Source organism: Canis lupus, chromosome 2 (assembly GCF_011100685.1).
Source record: "Canis lupus familiaris isolate Mischka breed German Shepherd chromosome 2, alternate assembly UU_Cfam_GSD_1.0, whole genome shotgun sequence".
Classification (NCBI taxonomy): domain Eukaryota; kingdom Metazoa; phylum Chordata; class Mammalia; order Carnivora; family Canidae; genus Canis; species Canis lupus.
Window position 1 is genome coordinate 21,524,300 of NC_049223.1, and position 19,729 is coordinate 21,544,028.

Below are 19,729 nucleotides of genomic sequence, written 5' to 3' on the forward strand. Positions count from 1 at the left end.
CATGGGCAATGCTGGACAGAAAGTTGCTGAGACTCAGAAGACTTGGACCTGATAGGCACCTGTGTAAAGTTCAGTTACGCCATGAGCCGGTGGTGATGTGCATCCCTGCTTTATAAAAGAGGAAAAAAGATGGGGGAGAGATGAAATCATGGCCTAGGGTCAGGGAGGCAGCAGGGGCAGCTCTGGGATTTGAACCCAGGCAGTTTGACTCCAGGGATCTCTGTGGAGGGAATCTGCCTGGGATCTAAATTACGGTGAGACTCCTGGGGGCCCAGGGTGCTGAGAAGTGTCCTTGAGGGAGGAACCAGGACAATCAGGTTCTGCAAATGAAAATACAGGACACTCTGCTGAGTTTGAATTGCAACAAATAGTTGTTTAGTGTAAGTATGCCTTGTGCAGTTTACCCAAAATTCAAATTTAACTGGGTGTCCTATATTTTATCTGGCAACTGTATGAATCCCTTCCATTTCTCTATCTTTCTGATGTTCCTCTCATATTAACTATGCTCTCCCCCTGCCTTCCGTGATTTCTCCTCCTAGGTCCTCCTATGGAATTTTCTGAGCTCGGCTTCTGTACATACTCTTGCTTTAAAAATCAGTTGTTTGGACAGCTTGGGTAGCTCAGCCATTTAGCGCCGCCTTCAGCCCAGGGCCTGATCCTGGAAACCCCGGGAATCGAGTCCCACGTCGGGCTCCCTGCATGGAGCCTGCTTCTCCCTCTGCCTGTGTCTCTGTGTCTCTCATGAATAAATAAATAAAATCTTTAAAAAATAATAAAAATAAATAAAAATCAGTTGATGATCATCTGATATTACTCGAGCACTCATAATATACCAGGGCTTAGAACGTTGTTCGGAAGACCCTGAGGGATGACCTGTGTTCTCTAAGCCAGTAGGTGTCCGGGGATGCTCACTGGGAACCCTTGCCGCCCCAAAGAAGTGGGGCCAGACGTGTGGGGGTGGGAGATGCCACCAAGGTGCTGGGGAGACTTAGATCCCTAGCTCAGCCCTGCTGCCCCAGAACAGTTCCAACATATTTCTCATGTTTCTACCTGAGATTTCATGTGGGCTGAGGTTTCCCTGACTTGAAAGTCACTAAAGACAACTGTTTTCAGTTCTAAGTTGATATGTTCTAAAGCAGGGCTCCTAAAAAAAAAATAAAAAAAAAATAAAAAAAAATAAAGCAGGGCTCCTCAAATGTCAGGGTACAAGGGATCACCCGGGAATCTTGTCAAAGGCAGATGCTGATTCTTTAGGTCTGGGGCATGGGGCGGGGCCTGAGAATCTGCATTCCTAACCAGCTCCCAGGTGATGCTGAAACCAGTGTCCACGCAGAACACTTAGTGGAGCAAGATTCTAAAGTATCTTAACTGATAGATATCACCCATCTCTCTGACTACCCCTATGCCCGTTATCTTTGCCTTGACCATTTTATACAAACACATAGGCAAGAACAGGGTGAGTGTCCAGTGTGCACGACAAGAAATGAGGTCCTTCCTGGTGCAGGAGGTTGTAAGAGAGAAAGGAAGGAACATGACACAGTGAGATATCCTTTTCTGAAAAGCATTCCTTCCTTGCATGTTGTGGACACTTAAAATATAATCCCCTGTGAACAGGCTCTCCCTCCTTGACATCCTACCAAGGTCAAAGAGGCCGGTTAGGAGACTTTTACATTTGCCAAATTTGGAATTCCTACAGACCTGAAGCAGTCTCGGGTCTTTAAAAAAACAAAAAACAAAAAACAAAAAACAAACAAACAAAAAAACCTGTAACCCTTGAATGACCAAAAGGGAATGTTTATGGGTTGTGGATCATCCTTAAAAAAAGTCCTGTGCACAGATGGAAGGCAGATCATGGCCTTCAGGCCAGAAAGAGATTATTTCACCCCCCTCTCTGTTTTGTATGAGTAGGAAATAAAATAAGTAGGCCTGAGCCACCAGCCTTTGTCTGAATAGATATTTTTTTCATTTTCTATATATCTCAAATGTTTTGTTTCTGTGAAACTTAAAACTTGTTCCTTAAGAAAAAAAAAAAAAAGTATTCATTTTTCAGCCACAGATGATATCAACTGCTCCTGCCTTGGAGTGATTTAATTTTTTTCCCTCTTCCTTTACAGCTGTAGCCTCGTTAATTGTAGGTGGGAAGCAAACTCTGAAATCATTTGACTTTCTGCTTTGCTTAGAAATCTTGCTCCATTAAATTGTAGGATATCCTCCTTCACAGGAAGTCGGGTTCTGCGAGCAGCAACATTTGTATTCTTTGTGTATTGAGATAAAGAGGAGCAAGTGTGTCGCCTGCATTTTCCTCACGGTTAGGGGAGAGTGGAGAGAGAGAGAGGGCAGATAGACAAGAAAATGACCCGAAGATGAGTCACTCATTTCTAAAACAAGAGTCTAAATGCTCTTTGTTGATGCCGGATTGTAACCTCTGAATGTTCTGGCCTCCCAGACACAAGGACAAAGGAGTAAGTGATTCAGGGTCTCCATGTGGCTGCTTCATTCCTGCCTTTGGGGAACCCAAGGACTGAAATATCGCATCATGGAGAAACCATTTTAATTTAGAAATAAACACGTGTGACTAATACTTAGGCTCTTCAAGTCAGTATGCAGTCTTCGTGATGGGAGGAGAAATTCTATTCCTTTTACCAAATCATTTCTTTCAACTATTTAATGATTCTTTCAGGGAAGGGGGTGAGGAAACATTGGGTGGAGGGTCCTTAAGTGTTGATTTGCCATCTTGTGTATGCGGGAAAGGTCTTTTAGGAGCTGCTACCACAGACCAGCTACTCCGCTAGAATGTTCCTTCCCGTGATACTCGGAGGTGAACGCAAGGCTGAGTCTCAAGGTGAAGAGGCTGTTGAAAAAGACAACCCATAAACAGTAAACACATGACTTGCACAGCCCCCTTCTTTTTCTCTCAATCACCCTAACTGTAAGAATTAAGGGCCATGGCGGGCCTAGATCAGTGGCTCTCAAAGTGTGGTCTCAGGGCCAGAGACTCAGCCTTACCAGGGACTGTGTTGGAAATGCAGATGCCCAGGCCCTACACCCAATCTGCTGAGTCAAAACTCTGGGATGAGGCCCAGAGATCTGTGGGTTTGTTTGTTTTTTTTTTTTTAAGATTTATTTATTTATTTGAGAGACAGAACAAGTGCACAAGCGAGTGGTGGGGAGGAACAAGGGAAAGAATCTGCGAGCAGACTCCCCACTGAGCCCAACTCAGGGCTTAGTCTCATGACCCATAAGATCATGACTTGAGCAGAAACCTAGAGTCGGTTGCACAACTGATGGAGCCACCCAGGCACCCACCCCCACCCAGAGATCTGTTTTTAAGAAGCCCTCCAGGTGATTCTAATACAGGCTACAATGTGAGAACTGGTCATCGCAAGACTCAGAGGAACTTGTCTGCAGGACAGAGACCTCGGTGCTGGTTCTTTTCGTTGGCTGCACGTTAGAACCCCTGGCATGCATTTTAAAAATAGCACTGCCAAGTCCCTCCCCCAGATGGATAAAATTGGAATCCCTAAGGGTGGAGCCCAAGTAAAAACATTTTGTAAAAGCCTCCCTGATGACTCTAACGACCAGCCAAGGTGGACAACCGTTAGCCAGTGGCAATGGAGATACTAAGGTAGGAGAGGGTGCTGAGGCAGCTGAAATGCCAATGCCCAGGAAAGGGAGCCTGCAGTCTGTGGTTCAAGGGTCTGGGCAAGCCCTGCAAACTTGCCCTGCCAGGCAACAGAGATGTCCAAAGCCACAAAGCCACTGGTGGTTTCACTGTCATCAGTGGGCACCATGGGGGGTGGGGAGAGCCCAACAGCAGCACCTGTCAGAGCCACCTCACTAGCCCTTCCTGGCTGCAGGTGTGAAAACTGTCAGCACTCCGCTACTCAGATGGCACTGAGCAAGACTGGCAGAGTTCCAGAAGTTGACCTGCATTAGCAGGCAGGGCTGGTTGGCCCTGAAGCCTGGCACACAATGGCTTAGGGTGTGCCAGGGACCTATAGGTACCCATGTTGTAGATGTTTCTTCCTAATCCCAGGACAAACCGATGGCTTCATGTCCTTCCCTGACTTGTGTCTGCTTTCTTCTCACAGAGGCTGGAACTGGCTAGGCTATAGTTCTTTTTTTTGTGGGTTTTTTTTTTTTTTTTTTTTTTTGGTCTTCCTTAAAGATTTTATCTATCCATCTAGGAAAAACACGAAGACTTAGGCAGAGGGAGAAGCAGGCTCTCTGCAGGGAGCCCAATGTGGGACTTAATCCCAGGACCCCAGGATCACAACCTGAGCTGAAGGCAGATAGATGTTCAACCACTGAGCCAACCATGCGCCCCTAGGGTTATAGTTCTTTTTTATTATTATTATTCATGATAGACACAGAGAGGGAGAGAGAGAGGGGCAGAGACACAGGCAGAGGGAGGAGCAGGCTCCATGCAGGGAGTCCAACGTGGGACTCCATCCTGGGACTCCAGGATCACGCCCTGGACGGAAGGCAGGTGCTTAAACCGCTGAGCCATCCAGGCTGCCCTAGGGCTGTAGTTCTAAGGCTCTGCTTTGCTCTTCCTCATCCTGCTCCCAGTTGGGGGCCCTTCTTCAAATCAGAAGGGGTACTCATCTTTGGTAGCTTCCCACGCCCTGATGCCTGACCCTAACTCACACCCACTAGCCTGTGTGCAGGGTAGTTTATATGGGCCCACAGCCTCAAGCAGCCTCTGGCCCCTCACCCCCAAACGCCCTGGACCAGTGTGATTTGCTCAGTGGGCACCAGCCATTCCCAAAGTCCTTCCCTCTTCCCTGCCCCTCAGCTGAGGAACCTGCCTGTCTTGCCGCTAAGGCCCCACGGAGCATGACAAGGAGAGTGACCAGCACTGTGTGTCCAGGAGGAGAGAATGACGAGGACCCTGCAGGATGCCTCAACACCAAATACCTGAGCTAGACTTCAGAGCTGGAACCCAGATCCAGCCTGGGAATGAGGATGCAAATCCAGCAGACACAGCAAAGGTTAGGGCTAGCCGAGGCTCCTGCGTGCAAAGAAGCATAGCTTTACCCTGGGGCCACTCATGAACAGGATTCACTGGGACAAACAACTAGATGTTGGCAGTTGTATGTCCCTCAGTGGGCAAAGTCCTGGCCTGCCTCCAGAAAGGCCTAGGAACTGGACAGGGCAGAAGCAGTAGATAGAAAAGATTAGTATGGAGTAGAATTGCAGTCCCCCAAAAGATTAAATAGAATCATCATATGATCCAGCAATGCCACTTCTGGGTAGATACCCAAGAGACATAAAAGCAGAGGCTCAATCAGGTCATTTGTTCGCCGGTGTCCATAGCAGCATTATGCGCAACAGCCACAAGGTAGAAACAACCTTAATATCCAAAGACAAATGAATAGATAAAATGTGGTCCATCCATACAGAGGAGTATTATTCAGCCTTAAAAAGGATGCAAAACTCTGACACTTGCTACAATATGGGTGAACCTCGAACACTATGCTAAGTGAAATAAGTCCAACACAAAAGGACAGATAATGTACGCTTCCACTCATACGAGGTACCTAGTGCAGCCAAATTCACGAGGACAGGAAGTAGAATGGTGGGTGCCAAGGGCTGGGGGTGGGAGGAATGGGGAGTTAGTGTTTAATAATTACCAGGGTTTCATTTTGCAAGATGAAAGAGACTTGGGATGCCTGGGTGGCTCAGTGGTTGAGCATCTGCCTTTGACTCAGGGCATGATCCTGGAGTCGCGGAATCAAGTCCCACACCAGGCTCCTTGCATGGAGCCTGCTTCTCCTACTGACTGTGTCTCTACCTCTCTTTCTCTCTGTCATGAATAAATAAATAAATCTTAAAAAAAAAAAAGATGAAAAAGACTTGTGGAGATGGACAGTGATGATGTTTGCAAACACTCTGATGTACTTAACGCCACTGAACTGTACATTTAAAAATAGTCAAAATGGTAAATTTTATGTTACATATATTTTACCATGATAAAAAAAAACAGTAAATGTTGGAAAGCTGGAGGGTTGGGGGTGTGCAATGGGACACGGGAATGCTGCCATTCAACCCACTGGAAGTGAGGAAGGGGTTCTTAACCTGGGTCTGGGCTCTGAACACGTGTTCAGCTTTGCAAAACCTCCGCCACGTGGGCTGCTCTGGTTTTCACATTTTGAAATCTGTCCTGAATTTTGGTGGAGGAGATAGAGGGCTCACTAGAGAGAGTGCCCCAGGCCACTTAATTGTGGTCAAACTCACCAAGGGGAGCTCAGACCTGCCTATTACCAGTGCTTAATTAATGAGAAGCCTGGTCCCTCTGCGGTACCGGGAGGCTGTTGTCCTGGGTTTATTAAGTGACACTAGCAGAAGGCGCTTAGCTCCTTCGCATCCCCTCCCGGCTGAACCTTAAATCATCACCTTTGTTTCTGCATGAAGGGGGAAATAACCAATACCCCGATCCAATTTCCTTCTTCTCTCCTGGAGATTTACCTCAAATTATATGACACAGAGATTTTTTTTCTTTTTGAAAAAAAGGAGGAAAATTCATTATATTCTATTTTTCATGACAAACCCAACCGTAAAGTCTAAGGTAGATTTCCTTATAGATTTTCAGATGCTTTCATGGCCTGCACGGGCGTAATTACATTTCTTCTCTTGAGTCGTTAAAAGGCATTCTCTTTCTTTTCATCGGTTGTCTCCGCGGTTCACCGATTGCAGGGCTGCGAAAGGAGGAAGAAGGCCTCCCGCAAATTCAGGGACATGCTGAGCCTTGGGATCAGTCAATATTTCACTTAGATGGTCAGAGACGGCAGGACATAAGAAGAGATCCAGAGGGAATTTTAAGCGGTTGATACAAGTACCTGGCAGGGCTTCACCTGCATACCTGCACTTTGGGTTCAGCCTGCTTGGCTCTCCTTCAGGCTTCCATCCAGCCATGGCCACCCCTGGCTTGCCATGTATCTTTTGGTCTGTTTGCTCTTACCCATCTAGTTTCTGGCCTTCTGGCTGACCCAAACTCTGGATTCTCTATTGACAGACATTCTGATTGCCTGTTTTAAATTCATTGATTCAGGGATGCCTGGGTGGTTCAGCGGTTGGGCACCTGCCTTTGGCTTGGGTCGTGATCCTGGCATCTGGGATGGAGTCCCACATCGGGCTCCCTGCGAGAAGCCTGCTTCTCCCTCTGCCTGTGTCTCTGCCTCTCTCTCGGTCTGTGTCTCTCATGAATAAATAAATAAATCTTTAAAAATAAATTCATTCATTCATTCATTCATTCACCTTGACCTTTAAAGCTGGATAACTCTGGATGTCTGTGACCACTGTCCTGATTTCCTAACCAGAATGTGCCCGGACCTCTACCCAACACCAATAGAGTTCTTGGTTTTCCAAGCTCTGTGGCTAAATCCTAACCCACCCCTGCTATCCTCAGTCAGTCGTGGTTGCAGAGAGATCTTGCTATCTATGGTCAGGTTAGCTTAAATGGTCCCAAAAAGCACCACTCCAAATAAATGCCTTTATCTATAAAAGATCTTAATGAGAAAGGGGCACCTGGGTGACTTGTTGTTTACACGTCGCACTCTGGATTTCAGCTCAGGTCATGATCTCAGTGTCGTGAGATGGAACCCCATATCGGGCCCCGTGCTCAGCGGGAGCCTGCTGGAGCTTCTCTCTTTCCTTCTGTCTCTCCCCCGCTCTCATGTGTGTACTCTTTCCCTCTCACTCTCAATCTCTCTCAAATAAATAAATAAATCTTTTTTGAAAAGAGATCTTAATGAAAAAAAATACAGTATTAAGTTCTTCCATGGTAGTCTAGGCAACTCACCACATCAATAAACTTATCCTAAAACAGGCCTAATTTGTATATATATCAAAGGATTTGCTTTTTGGCTCACGTGGAGTTTGTAATACCAAAGTCCAGCTGACGGACTAATCCAATCCCCATTGACCAACTCGAGTAAAGAACTCATGGTTGCTTTTTGTTTTGTTTTGTGCATTTTGGAGATTTGTTGTCATTTGTTAGATGCTTTTCATTCAGAGAACTTTTGTAAACTTTAGAAAATGGGATGGACTAGAGCAGAATAGATTTTCGGCCACAGTTATGCTGGAATATGGTCTCTAGACTCAGGCATAACTCTGGGCTATTTGACGTCCTGACCTCTGGACTCAGTGACACTAATGATACAGAGCCCTGGGGTCAGACAAAGTGGTAGTCAGCAGATAGTCCCCCGGCTGGGTTCATGGGATGGCCAGGCATCTTTTACATCTCTGCTTTCCTTTTCTCCCTTGAGAAAAGCATTCTAAGGAAGCAAGAGAAAAATGTGGCCTTGAAAATGGCTTCCCAAAGTCATTAGCTCACCAAAATTGCCTCTGACCCCCAGAGCTGCATTGACCCTACCTACATTAGGAGGGCCATTCCATTCCCATTCATCAAGCCTCCTGCATTGTCTTTGTCATCGTGTGTCATGTCTTCATTACTGAATAAGAAAGGGGATGGAGGGCTAACCCTAATGTGCCTGCTCTTTGAGAAGCCAAAACAAGAACAACAGAACTTCCCATTAGGGAACTGAAGTTACCCTGGGGTAGATTTTATGAAGGCATAGCACCCAGGAGCAACATGAAAAGCCCCAAGCCTATGGTTTTATATAAAATACACATTTTTAAAAAGATGTTATTTATTCATTCATGAGAGACACACAGAGAGAGGCAGAGACATAGGCAGAGGGAGAAGGAGGCTCCCCGCAGGGAGCCCGATGCGGGACTTGATCCCAGGACCCCAGGATCACTCCCTGAGCCAAAGGCAGACACTCAACCACTGAACCACCCAGGGGCCCCTAAAATACACATTTTTATTCATTCCATAGTTATTACATTTCTATTAAGTTCAAACACTAAGGATTTTTTTTTTAAGTAAGATTGTTAAATTGGAAGGAGTTTTAGAGAAGAAATAGACTTTAGTGGAAACGAGTAACAGATTTTCTTAAAAACCTCCTAATAGGGATCCCTGGGTGGCGCAGCGGTTTGGCGCCTGCCTTTGGCCCAGGGTGCGATCCTGGAGACCTGGGATCGAATCCCACATCGGGCTCCCAGTGCATGGAGCCTGCTTCTCCCTCTGCCTATGTCTCTGCCTCTCTCTCTCTCTCTCTCTCTGTGACTATCATAAATAAATAAAAATTTAAAAAAAAACTCCTAATATATTATAATAACACAATATTATAAACAGTGTAATACCCACAGTTGAGTGAAGAGCTAAAAGGAATTTAAGCTCTAGGTAAAAACTGAGTGTCCTTATTCTGGTTTATGTCTTACTCAGGTCTACTTGTCTTCCTTCACATCTGGAGGAGAAACCTTAAGTTCCTCCTCACTGAGTTATCCTCAAACCTTTTCCCAGCATCTAGACACAAGTTTTCTAATATCTTCTTAGCTCCCATGTGGAGGGCCAGTGTTGATGATCTGTCAACAACTCTCCTAGAAGCATTAACACATCTTCCTCTGTGAGAGGAGGTGGAAGTGGCTCTCAAGCAGCCAGACCTCCTTTTTCTGTGAATGGGACCCCCAGTCTTAGAACTTCACTCCCAACAGGCCCCAAACCATGGTTCTTCCGAGTGTTCACGACTCCTAAACTAAACAGAACGTTTTTGTTTTGTTTTTTTTTCACAGAAGGCCCTGATCTCATAAACACACGCTTGCAGAATATATGCTCAAAAATCATCATTGGCCACTAAGTTCCATGGAAACCAAATAATAAGAGATGGAGAAAAGAGGAGCTGAGAGCATTTAATTTCTCATTCAGGGCCCCGACTGATTGAATTCAGACGGCCCTGATTGTATTTCTGTTGGGGCCTGGCATATGTATGAGAACTTACTTTCATAACCACAGTAATTGATAGGATGACATCACTTTTAAGGCCCTAGGACCACTTGTATAATGGTTTGTGGAGCGTGGGGGAAATATTTCTAAACATAGCTCTTGGCATGCTGCTCTGGAAGCGCTTAAGCCAGAGGGCAGCTTCTGCCTCTCTTCTACTTTCCCAGGGATCCAAAATATTTTTATATACACAGCCAAGCGTTTTTTAAAAATTATTCTCCCAAATGAACAGAGTGAGCTCCCTAGCTTTTATATAAACGGGCCCCTGGGGTTCTCAGGTTGAGGAATGATGATGCAGTGATGACTCTTTGTCAGAGCTGGGACCTCTTCCAGACCCAAATATGGGATTAAATATGTTAGCGAGTGGCCCTGAAACGCCTCTGGATTTCAAAAGATTGTTTGGGTTTGGGTTTTGCGCCTCGCCCACTCACTTAACCATACCAGTGCTATTTCTAAATATCCTCTTCCCAAAGAGCTGGTGCTAGGATGATAAAGGGACAAATGAGAATGTCCAAAAATGTTTGAACTTTTTGCCCCCCTGATGGTGGGCGTGAGAGGGTCAGGATGGGAAGGAAGACATGGCGGAGGGAGCAGTCAAGGACAGAGGAGGAAATGCTGGGCTTTCCAGCACCCTCCATCCCGTCTTCCCGGAATCCATGTGCAACAGCAAGGACAGGGCTCAGCCAGGGGAAACAGCAGGTAGCCCCTGAGAGGCACCCTTCCCACGTGCTACCACACACCCTCTACTCAAAGGCATGTCCTAGAATTTGATTGGGAAAGCAAGAACACTACCACCTCACACCCACCAGGATGGCTCTAATCAAAAAGACAGGCGCTAAGATGGTTGGTGAGGATGTGGGGAGAGGAGAGCCCTCACACCCCACTGGTGGGAATGTAGGATGGTGTGGCTGCTGTTGGAAACACTGTGCAAGTTCCTCAAAAGCTTAAGCATAGAGTTACCGCATGATCTCACAGTTCCATTCCCAGGCATCTACCCAAGAGAACTGAGAAACATACATCTACACAAAAACTTGTACATTAATATCCATAGCAGCATCACTGCTGAGAGCACAAGAGTGGGAATGATGGAAATGCTCACCAGTGGGTGAACGGATAAATAAAATGTGATCCATCCGTACGATGGGATTGTTTTCACCAAGAGAAAGAAATGAGGTATGGTACCTGCTACAACATGAATGAACCTTGAAAACATTATGCTTGAGCGAGTGAAGCCGATGGCAAAGATCACATTTATATAACATTTGCAGAAGAGGCACATGGGTGGAGGCAGACAGTAGATGTGTGGTTGCTGGGGGCAGGGGAGGGGTGAGAAAATGTGGAGTGGTGGTGCCAGCTCATAAGTATAGGCTCTCTTTTTGGGGTAATGAATATGTTCTAAATTTAGATTGTGGTGATGTTGTAGAGCCCGTCAATATACTAAAAAACCATTGAGTTGTACACTTGAAATGGCTGGAGTGCATGGTCCGTAAATTATACCTCAATAAAGTGCTGGGTTTTGTTTTGTTTTGTTTTTAAGAATTACTAACAAAGAAGTATGGGCCTCCTTCACTTAAAGAATAAAGCTTCCAGCTCCACCCCACACCAGCATTTTGGTTACACATAGAGATTTAATCACAAGAGCATTCAATGCAAGGAAAGAACAAAATGTGCAATAAATTTAAGCCTAAGTTGGAGTCCTCTGTTGGAAGTCAGGAGGCGAATGTAGAATTAAAATGTGAGTTAGTAGCTGAGAACTGAAAAGGTCCACATGTGGCACAGAAATGTTTGCTGCACAGAAAAACCAAACGGAATCTGCTTTCTATGAAACCCGGAAATAGGGTTGGTGGGTATTTCTGAACACAGCCCCTGCCTTCCCCTCTCTGTTGTTGATTCATTTATTATTTTCCAGCACCTTCTCAGGTTCACTTTGGAGTGAGTTACCCATTGATGCCTGTCCTTCTTTTTTTTTTTTTTTTTAAGATTTATCTATTTATGATAGACACAGATAGAGAGAGAGAGGCAGAGACACAGGTAGAGGGAGAAGCAGGCTCCATGCCGGGAACCCGATGCGGGACTCGATCTCGGGACCCCAGGATCGTGCCCTGGGCCAAAGGCAGGCACCGAACCGCTGAGCCACCCAGGGATCCCCCGATGCCTGTCCTTCTAAGAGAACAGATCTGGTTGGAGTAAGGCCTTTATTCTGGCTTAAATATCTGGACTGGGCTTTTTCTTTTTTTTTTTTTTCTTTTCTTTTTTTCTTTTCTTTTCTTTTCTTTTAAGATTTTATTTATTTGGGGGAAGGGGAGAGTTTAGAGGGAAAGGGAGAGGCAGGCTCCCTGATGAACAGGGAGCCCAAAGCTGGGCTCGATCCCAGGACCCTGAGATCATGACCTGAGCCGAAGACAGATGTTTAACCAGCTGAGCCACCCAGGCGTGGTCCCTGGACTGAGCTTTGGTATAGGAGCAACTGCCCTTTATCTTCAGATTCTGTCAAAGATAACAAAATGCATCCAAGAGAATTTTTTTTACAAATGGTATTTGTGCCTCTCAGCAGCTGACTTTCACCTGACAGAGACCATAACAGTTCTCCATCAGTCTTAGGGCTGACATTTTCTAAAATAGTTGGGTAACTAATCACTAAATAATTAAAATGGATTACATTAGAATGCATTTCTGCATATATTTCTTGGGCTACTATAAATATACTTCTCCGTGTGCACACAATTTCCTGTATCTTTATGTGTTTGCAAATTTCGTCCCTAATTGCGCTGCATATTACTTTCAACTTAGAGCTTTTCCAAGTCCTTCTTGAGGCGGTAATTATGTCTGAAAACATCCCTAGAGTCGGGCAAAGGCATTTATTGCTTTGAGAAGAATTCCTCTGTCTTTACAAATACAGTGAACGAGAGTCTGGAAGCAGGGACAGAAAACCCAGAGGCGGAGGTAGACACAAGGAAGATGAACAGCTGTGCAAGGCGGGGAGCAGCTGGCAGGGTAGGGGTGGCTCCGTGTGCAAACCCCACCTGCCTCTCCTGCCATCACCCTGGGCCGGAGCTCCTGGCTTGGCCACACCTGCCATCTCCCCAGGTCAGCACCTGACTTAGAGTTTCCAGCCCCAGTCCCTTCCCAAATATGGAACCACAGGACCAAGACTTCGGTTCCCACTTGTGATGTTCCCCAGGGGGTACGATGGGCCAACACTCAGCAACAAGGCCAATCCTGCCAACTGACTCAATCCTCAGACTCTTTTCACCCCAAATGTTAGCAAGAAGTCTCCTGAAAGGAGAAGTGACTCTGTAATCGCTCTTACCGGCGCCTTCCTGGTATCTCAAATGCTGTTCGTCACCCCTTAGTCACCCACAGGGCCAATGATTCATCACTCTTAAAATCTAGTGAGTGACTGTGTAAGTGGTAAGCTGCCCAGAAAACCCTGATTTTCTATTACTTTCAAAGAAAGAATAAAGAACGTGGTTAGAGAGGGAGGAGTCACCAAGGCAAGTGCAGATCCTTCTTTTGCCTGCTGAGCCCTGAGATCATGTCCCTGTTCCATTATAATGTGCATGTGGTCTGAGCAGGTCACTGCCACCCTCTGCACTGTGATCCCCCAGATGCACACGCAGGCATGCAAACTCAGACCCGCAGATAGACATACGTGCACAGACACGCATGTGTGGACACACATACACACACACACATCCGTGTCTCGTTGCTCTGCGCACTCTAAACCACTTTCAAAGCACGGGCTTCGTGGTCGATGGCAGTGGTGCTGTTTGCATGCACCACATCCCATATGCCGTCGAGGAAGCTGCCCCACCAAAGTCTGAGTTACGGACCTCAAATCTCGGGCAGAATCAGATACGCTGAAGACACTGGGCAGTGTCCTCCACCAGCACATCTGCTGAAGCTACCAACCCTGGAGAGGTTGCGTCTCTGTCCCCATGATAAAGATAAAGATTTCAGGTCAGTTGGAGTAAGTCTTGCTGTTCTCAGGAACTAATAGGTTTATATTCGGGAATGCTGTTAAAAGCTTATTATGGCACCTTTATACTTAAAAGATTCCCAGACCATAAGCTAAATATACATTTAACTTTAAAAATTGTTTTAAAGTCACATTGTTGAATCATAGAGTAAAACAGTGCCTTTAAAACTGCCCCTATCTATTCCGTAATTACACGCTTTGGATAAGAGCTTGGTTCACAGCCAAAATCCCCAGAGGATGGAGAACATGAGCTCAGGGACACAGGCAAAAGCTGACTATGATGTAGCTTGCATTTGTTTTTTCTTGAGAATTCCAAGGTGGTTAACTAATGTTAATGGAGCAATCATTTTCCACATACTATTAGTTTTACATTTTTCTTTTGTTTTCTTTTCATTCTTCCTTCCTTCCTTTCTTCCCTTCTTCCTTCCTTCTGTCTTAATGAAACAACCTCTGGTGATGGAGTGTTTGTAGAAAAGCAAGATTCTTTAGTATCCCCTTGCCTTGTATGACAGAGTGTGTGGAAATAAAGGATTAATATGTAGGAATGAAATCATGTATAATGTTTTACCCTAGAGCTCTTACTCATGGTGATAAAATTCATCAAAGAAGAGTTTAAATGAAAATGTTCCTCACATATTAATTAATTAATGCCTTTACCCATAGCAAAAAGGGAAAGGAATTAAGAGAAGATGATTTATAGAAACACAACATTGGAAACCATCACTAGAGTTTTGCATTATCAGTGGTAGGCATGTCCTTGACTTGCCTGATCATGGTAAGTGCACACACAAACACAAAAAAATAAAAATCAGCTACGGCCACACCCTGTGTTATCCACTTTAAGTATAGCACCTCATTATTTCCTCTTTGGCATATAACAACCTATTGAATTCAGATGCAGATACCCTTCTGAAACAAGGTTAAAAATGATCAAAACCTGGGGCACCTGGGTGGCTGGCTCAATTGGTTGAGCATCCAACTCCTGGTTTCAGCTCAGGTCATGATCTCAGGGTCAAGAGATCAAGCCCTGCAGTGGGCTCTGTGCTCAGCACAGAGTCTGATTGAGATTCTCTTTCTCCTTTGCCCGCTGCCCCTCCCCCCATGCTTGCTAGTGCTCATTCTCTCTCTCTCTGTCTCTCAAATAAATAAATAAATCTTTAAAAATGATCAAAACTCAAAAAACTTAATAGAGATGGAAAATAGCTATACCCCATTTAACTGGATATCTTCCCTTGGGTTGAGGTCTTCATAGGGCTTATCTGACACGTGATAGAGCCACAAGAGCTTTTGTAGAAAATGCCCCATCGTGGGGAGAAATGAGATATGTTGCCTTTACCTCTTTTATCTGCTTTCCCCCAAAATCACAGATGTTGATATTAAATCTGATAGATAAGTTTTCTTACAGCCCTTTTAATCCTAATGTAAACTTGGGAAATTTCCAAAGAAAATGCCTGTGTTTTGGTAAAGCACCCCCAGAAATAGCAACCCCTCCAGTGTTGATATAAAGTTAGATTTTTGCTTCACCACACAGAAACTCTTTGCTTCTCTAAGTCTTAAAGAGTTAAGAGAATAGATGGAATGCCTTGGGAATGTTGGCAGGGGAAGCCAGAGCTCCTTCCCCTTTGCTTCTCACCCTGGATGGAATCTTGAAACCACGAGAACCCAGTGATAACCTCCGGGCTTATGCTCTTCCCTAAATTTTGGGTTGACCTGCCCCAAAAGTCAGTTCTGTGTCCAAAGCGGTTCCCCGACAGGGAGGGCTGTGCAATTATCTGCAGGGTGAGAGACTTGTTTTTACCTTGTCCCTGGTTAGTTCCCAGAGACAGAGAGAAAGCATTTTGATTTAGGAGCTATTTGCTAATCCTTGAGGGAAAACAGTCCCTGCAGATTAGTGAGGGTAGAGGGAAGGTAGGAGAGGAGAGTGGGACAGAGGAAACAGAGTTATTTTGACTGCATTTTTCCCTTGCCTGATTAAATCTTGGTGACATTTGAACTTTGAGTTACTAAAAGAACACAGCCCTGTATGTGGGGCCTGGGACCAGAGGGGTAAAGGCGGGGCCTGGAGCTGGCATGGCTGCAGGGCTGCTTGGCTCGGAAGACCTGCTATGTAGCTGGGACCGTCTGCCGTGGGGCCTGACTTCCCGGGTCCTGAGGACGTGCCGAGGGGGACGCCTTCGGGTCCTGCAGCTGATGCTGAAACCATGGTGCATCTCCAGGGCTGTCTACCAGGTGGGACTGAAGCTCTTCTTATGTTTCTTTGTAGCATCAGAAACCAGTGCGGGATGATGGGGGAGCAGTGTACGCTGTTGTCACATGTTTAGTATTTTGATGAGTGGTGTAATAATGGGGGAGCGGCTAATGGTGATCAAACATCATCTTCTAGGTACCAGGCACCGCGACAGGTGCTTCGTACACAGGATGCAATTCAGTCTTTGAGCAACCAGATAAAGTAGGTGCTTTTGTCACTATTTTGAGATGAGGTTATTGGAACTCAGAGAAGTTTATCATTCGTTCAAAGTCACGCTGCTGGTGAAGGACAGAGCCCTGTGATTTAAAGCAAAGGTTTCTGGCTATAAAGACAAGGATGCCTTTTCCGTGAGCTCATGTTCCTCTCACATGAGAGATGCTGTTTTCTCAAAAGATGTGCATGTGTGTGTCCGTGTGTCGGTGGGGGGTGGGGGGGCGGTGGCCAGCTAGTTAGGAGCCGTGGCCATGCACAGGAGACAAGGAGGGAAGAATGCGGAGAAACAGCACTGAGTCTCTGTCCTCACCTCGCTGCCCTTTGGTGGCTTCCCCGGCAGGCTCTGAAGTCAGACATCCACACACGGCCTCTTCTTCTCAAGAGAGAACATTGCCTGCAGGAGGGTGGCCCTTCTTTTGAGTCCACCGGCTGGGGGTGCAAGGCACTTCGCAGGGGAAAATGAGAGGGTCTGCTGTCCCCAGCCATCCGTCCAGACTGGTGGCATTCCCCCAGGCTCCGCTTGCCACAGGGACTGCCCCAGCTCAGACTGAGAGAAAGGACCAGACCTGACCAGGGGTGTGAAGGCAGAGCATTAAAGGGGGGGCTCTTCCCCGGACTGCTCTCAAAGGGGCTGTCACTAGCTCTTCCTCCGTTGATGGTTTCCCTCATTAAGTCAACTTGAGTGGTTTTGCTGTCTTGGTTAGCTGGCTCACCCCACTGCTTGGAACCAAGGACGTACAGCTGGCCTTTGTGCTTTTAGGCATAATTTGGCAGCATATAATCCCTTAATGAACTGTAATGGCTAAACAGTGCGGGGCCATGTGGCCTCCCCTCCCCTGACCTCTCCTCATGGAATGTCTGGACTCACTGAAGGGACGTCTCCTTGGAAGACGTGCCCAAGAGCCCTGCGTTGATTTCACAGAGGGACACAGCCCTCCAGGGCTCCCACTCCTGCTTCTTCATCACCTCGTCAGCAGACGGGGTGCACACGGTTCAGGTGGTTTCTGGGAAAGAGCTCTTTTTCCAGAACTCTTGTGTTTGAAGGGCACATACCTTGAGTGTTACTACAAACAGCAAATCTGTCTGTAATAGATCAGAAAAGAAACTTGAAAGCAGTCTTCCCAGATTTGACAGTGGGCTGAAAAATGCATACGGTTTTTCCAAACGATGAGTTGTGAATCTGAAAGAATCCTGGACAAAGTCTCCCAGGTGGGAGAGTCAAGTAGTCACGTGGTTGGTCTGCCCATCTGAAGCTTTTCCTGTACTTCTGGTTGGCATTTGGTATAATTCCATAATCAGGACCATCCTAATGATCTAATTCTTCTTAGTTGTTGCTGTGATTGCGCATGAGTCTGGGGGTCTCGGGTCCCTACCTGGATCTCCCACTTTATCTCTTGTTTGTCTTCTCTGGTGTCTCATCAAGTTATATAAAAACCAAGACTCTACATCAAGTAAGCAGGGCGGGCTAGCCCCCACTCAAGGGGCTTTTTCCAGGACTTCCCTTAACTTTGTGAGTGTCCTGAAGAGAACACTGAATTATTGGCCTCCAGGCCTGGAAAAAAAAAAAAATGCTGCTGCTCAGCCTTACCTCAACTCACCAGCCCTGTGAGAAGCTAATTGCACATTGGGCTCATTCACCGCCTGCCTGTGGCTGAGCCAGGCTGGTCAGCCCGGGGCCAATGCCTGTGACCTGCACAGCCTTGTCCACAGCCAGCAGGTAATGCCCACACGTGCCAGAGGAAAGCAGTCACTGAGCAGGGAGCCAGGATGGCAAGTCTAATCACTGACCCAGGGGTCCAGGTTGGCAGCTTTACCTGTTCCCAGCCCCCACTCACACTGGCAAGCAGAGTTGATTTGAAAGGACATTTAGAATAAAATACTGGCTCATCCTCAAAAGCTCACAGCCTCCTGGGGAAGAATCGAGAAACCAAATAATTGCATTTTGACTAATAACATCCTCAAGGTAAGAGCAGAGAGAAACTAATGTTGCTAGGGGAAGACTTTACCAGAAAATCTTGTATTCTCTCACAGCCTTTGCTTCCTCCCTTGTAAAGTAGGGGTGATAGTTCAAAGTGGTGCACGGATTGAGTAAGAAGGACACATTTGTGAGTGTGCTACGCATACCAAAGCATGTAGAAATGGGACGTGCTGGGTTTTTTTAAATATATACTATACTCTTAACTTTTTTTTTATCTTGGGAAGAATTCATCGAGAGTGTCCTTATGAGGTGACTAATGGCCATTCCTATATATTTTGTTAAGTCTAGGTGCTCTCCTTTATTCACACCCTGCTTCCACACTCATGACACTTCTGGCACCAGGTGTGGGGGGTTTCCACACCAAGCAATTAGGGCATGGACTCTCAAGAGCACAGACTCCCCAGGTTAGGAGCTGCACCCCCACGTGAGATGCCAGTAACAAGTAGTAAGTCCCAGATTACACATGACTTCTGTCTGACTTGGCTACAAATCAGATGGTCCCCGGACCCCCCTCTTGGGTTCCATCATTGCTAGGACAGCTCACAGAACTCAGGGACACGCTTCTTATGTTTACCAGTGTATTATGTGATGAAGGCTATGACAGAGGATTGGGATGAACAGCCCGATGAAGAGATATACAGGGGGTGACTGGGAGGATTCTGGGCTCCTGTTCCCCTTGGAGTTTGGGTTGTGCCACCTTCCCGGCTGGTAGCTTTGTTCACCAGACTGGAAGCTCTCTGAACCCAGTACTTTCAGGATGATTCTTCATGAAGACATGATCAATCATTAACTCTATTAACAGTCCCTCTCCCCTTCCTGGAGGTTGGAGGGGTAGGGCTGAAAGTTCCAAGCTTCTAATTATAGCTTTCTGGTGCCCAGCCCCCATCCAGGAGCCCAGCCAGAGTCGCCTCATTAGAACAAAAAACACAGCTACCACCCAGGAAATTCCAAGGGATTTAGGAGTTCTGTTCCAGGAACCAGGGTCAAACACCAAATAGTAGAACAGAAGATGTTCCCCTTGCTTTTATCACTTAGGAAAATTAAAAGGGTTTTAGGAGCTCTGCGCCAGGAAGGAGGAGCAGGGACCAATATATATTTTTTCTATTATTTCATAGCAGTGGTTTCATGGTTTACAGTCTCTCTTGTTGGCTAAAGTGATGGCTGTCAATCCTGGCTGAACTTCAGATTCAACTAGGAAGGTTTAAAAACTCCCCATACCCAGGCCCAACTCTCAGAGATTCTGATATAATTGATATCAGAAGTGGAGTCTGGGTATTGGTCTGTTTTTAAAGCTTTCCAGGTGATTCTAATGTGCCAGCGGGTCCCTGAGCAGAAGGAGGCCCAGTCTACTGTCAGACACTAAGCAGATGTTGGCAGAACCACAAGGGGCCACCTTAAAATACACTCATACATATATTAATTTCATGAGCCCCACCTTATACCTAATGATTCAGAATAAGTATC

General features: G+C 46.1%; 1 protein-coding gene across 11 annotated transcripts in view; it reads left to right on the forward strand.

Moving 5' to 3' along the window:
• FRMD4A (FERM domain containing 4A) overlaps nucleotides 1-19,729 on the forward strand; it is a 736,083-nt gene that overhangs the window by 432,650 nt on the left and 283,704 nt on the right. For 3 of the 11 annotated variants that reach the window (XM_038530062.1, XM_038530063.1, XM_038530060.1), the window contains exon 1: nucleotides 15,882-16,055. The exons of the other annotated variants lie outside the window; for them this stretch is intronic. In XM_038530062.1, the coding sequence (XP_038385990.1) occupies nucleotides 15,897-16,055 (159 nt within the window). In that variant the 5' untranslated portion in view covers nucleotides 15,882-15,896. Of the gene's footprint in view, nucleotides 1-15,881; nucleotides 16,056-19,729 lie in introns of those variants that run through there. 11 annotated transcript variants of the gene reach the window in all.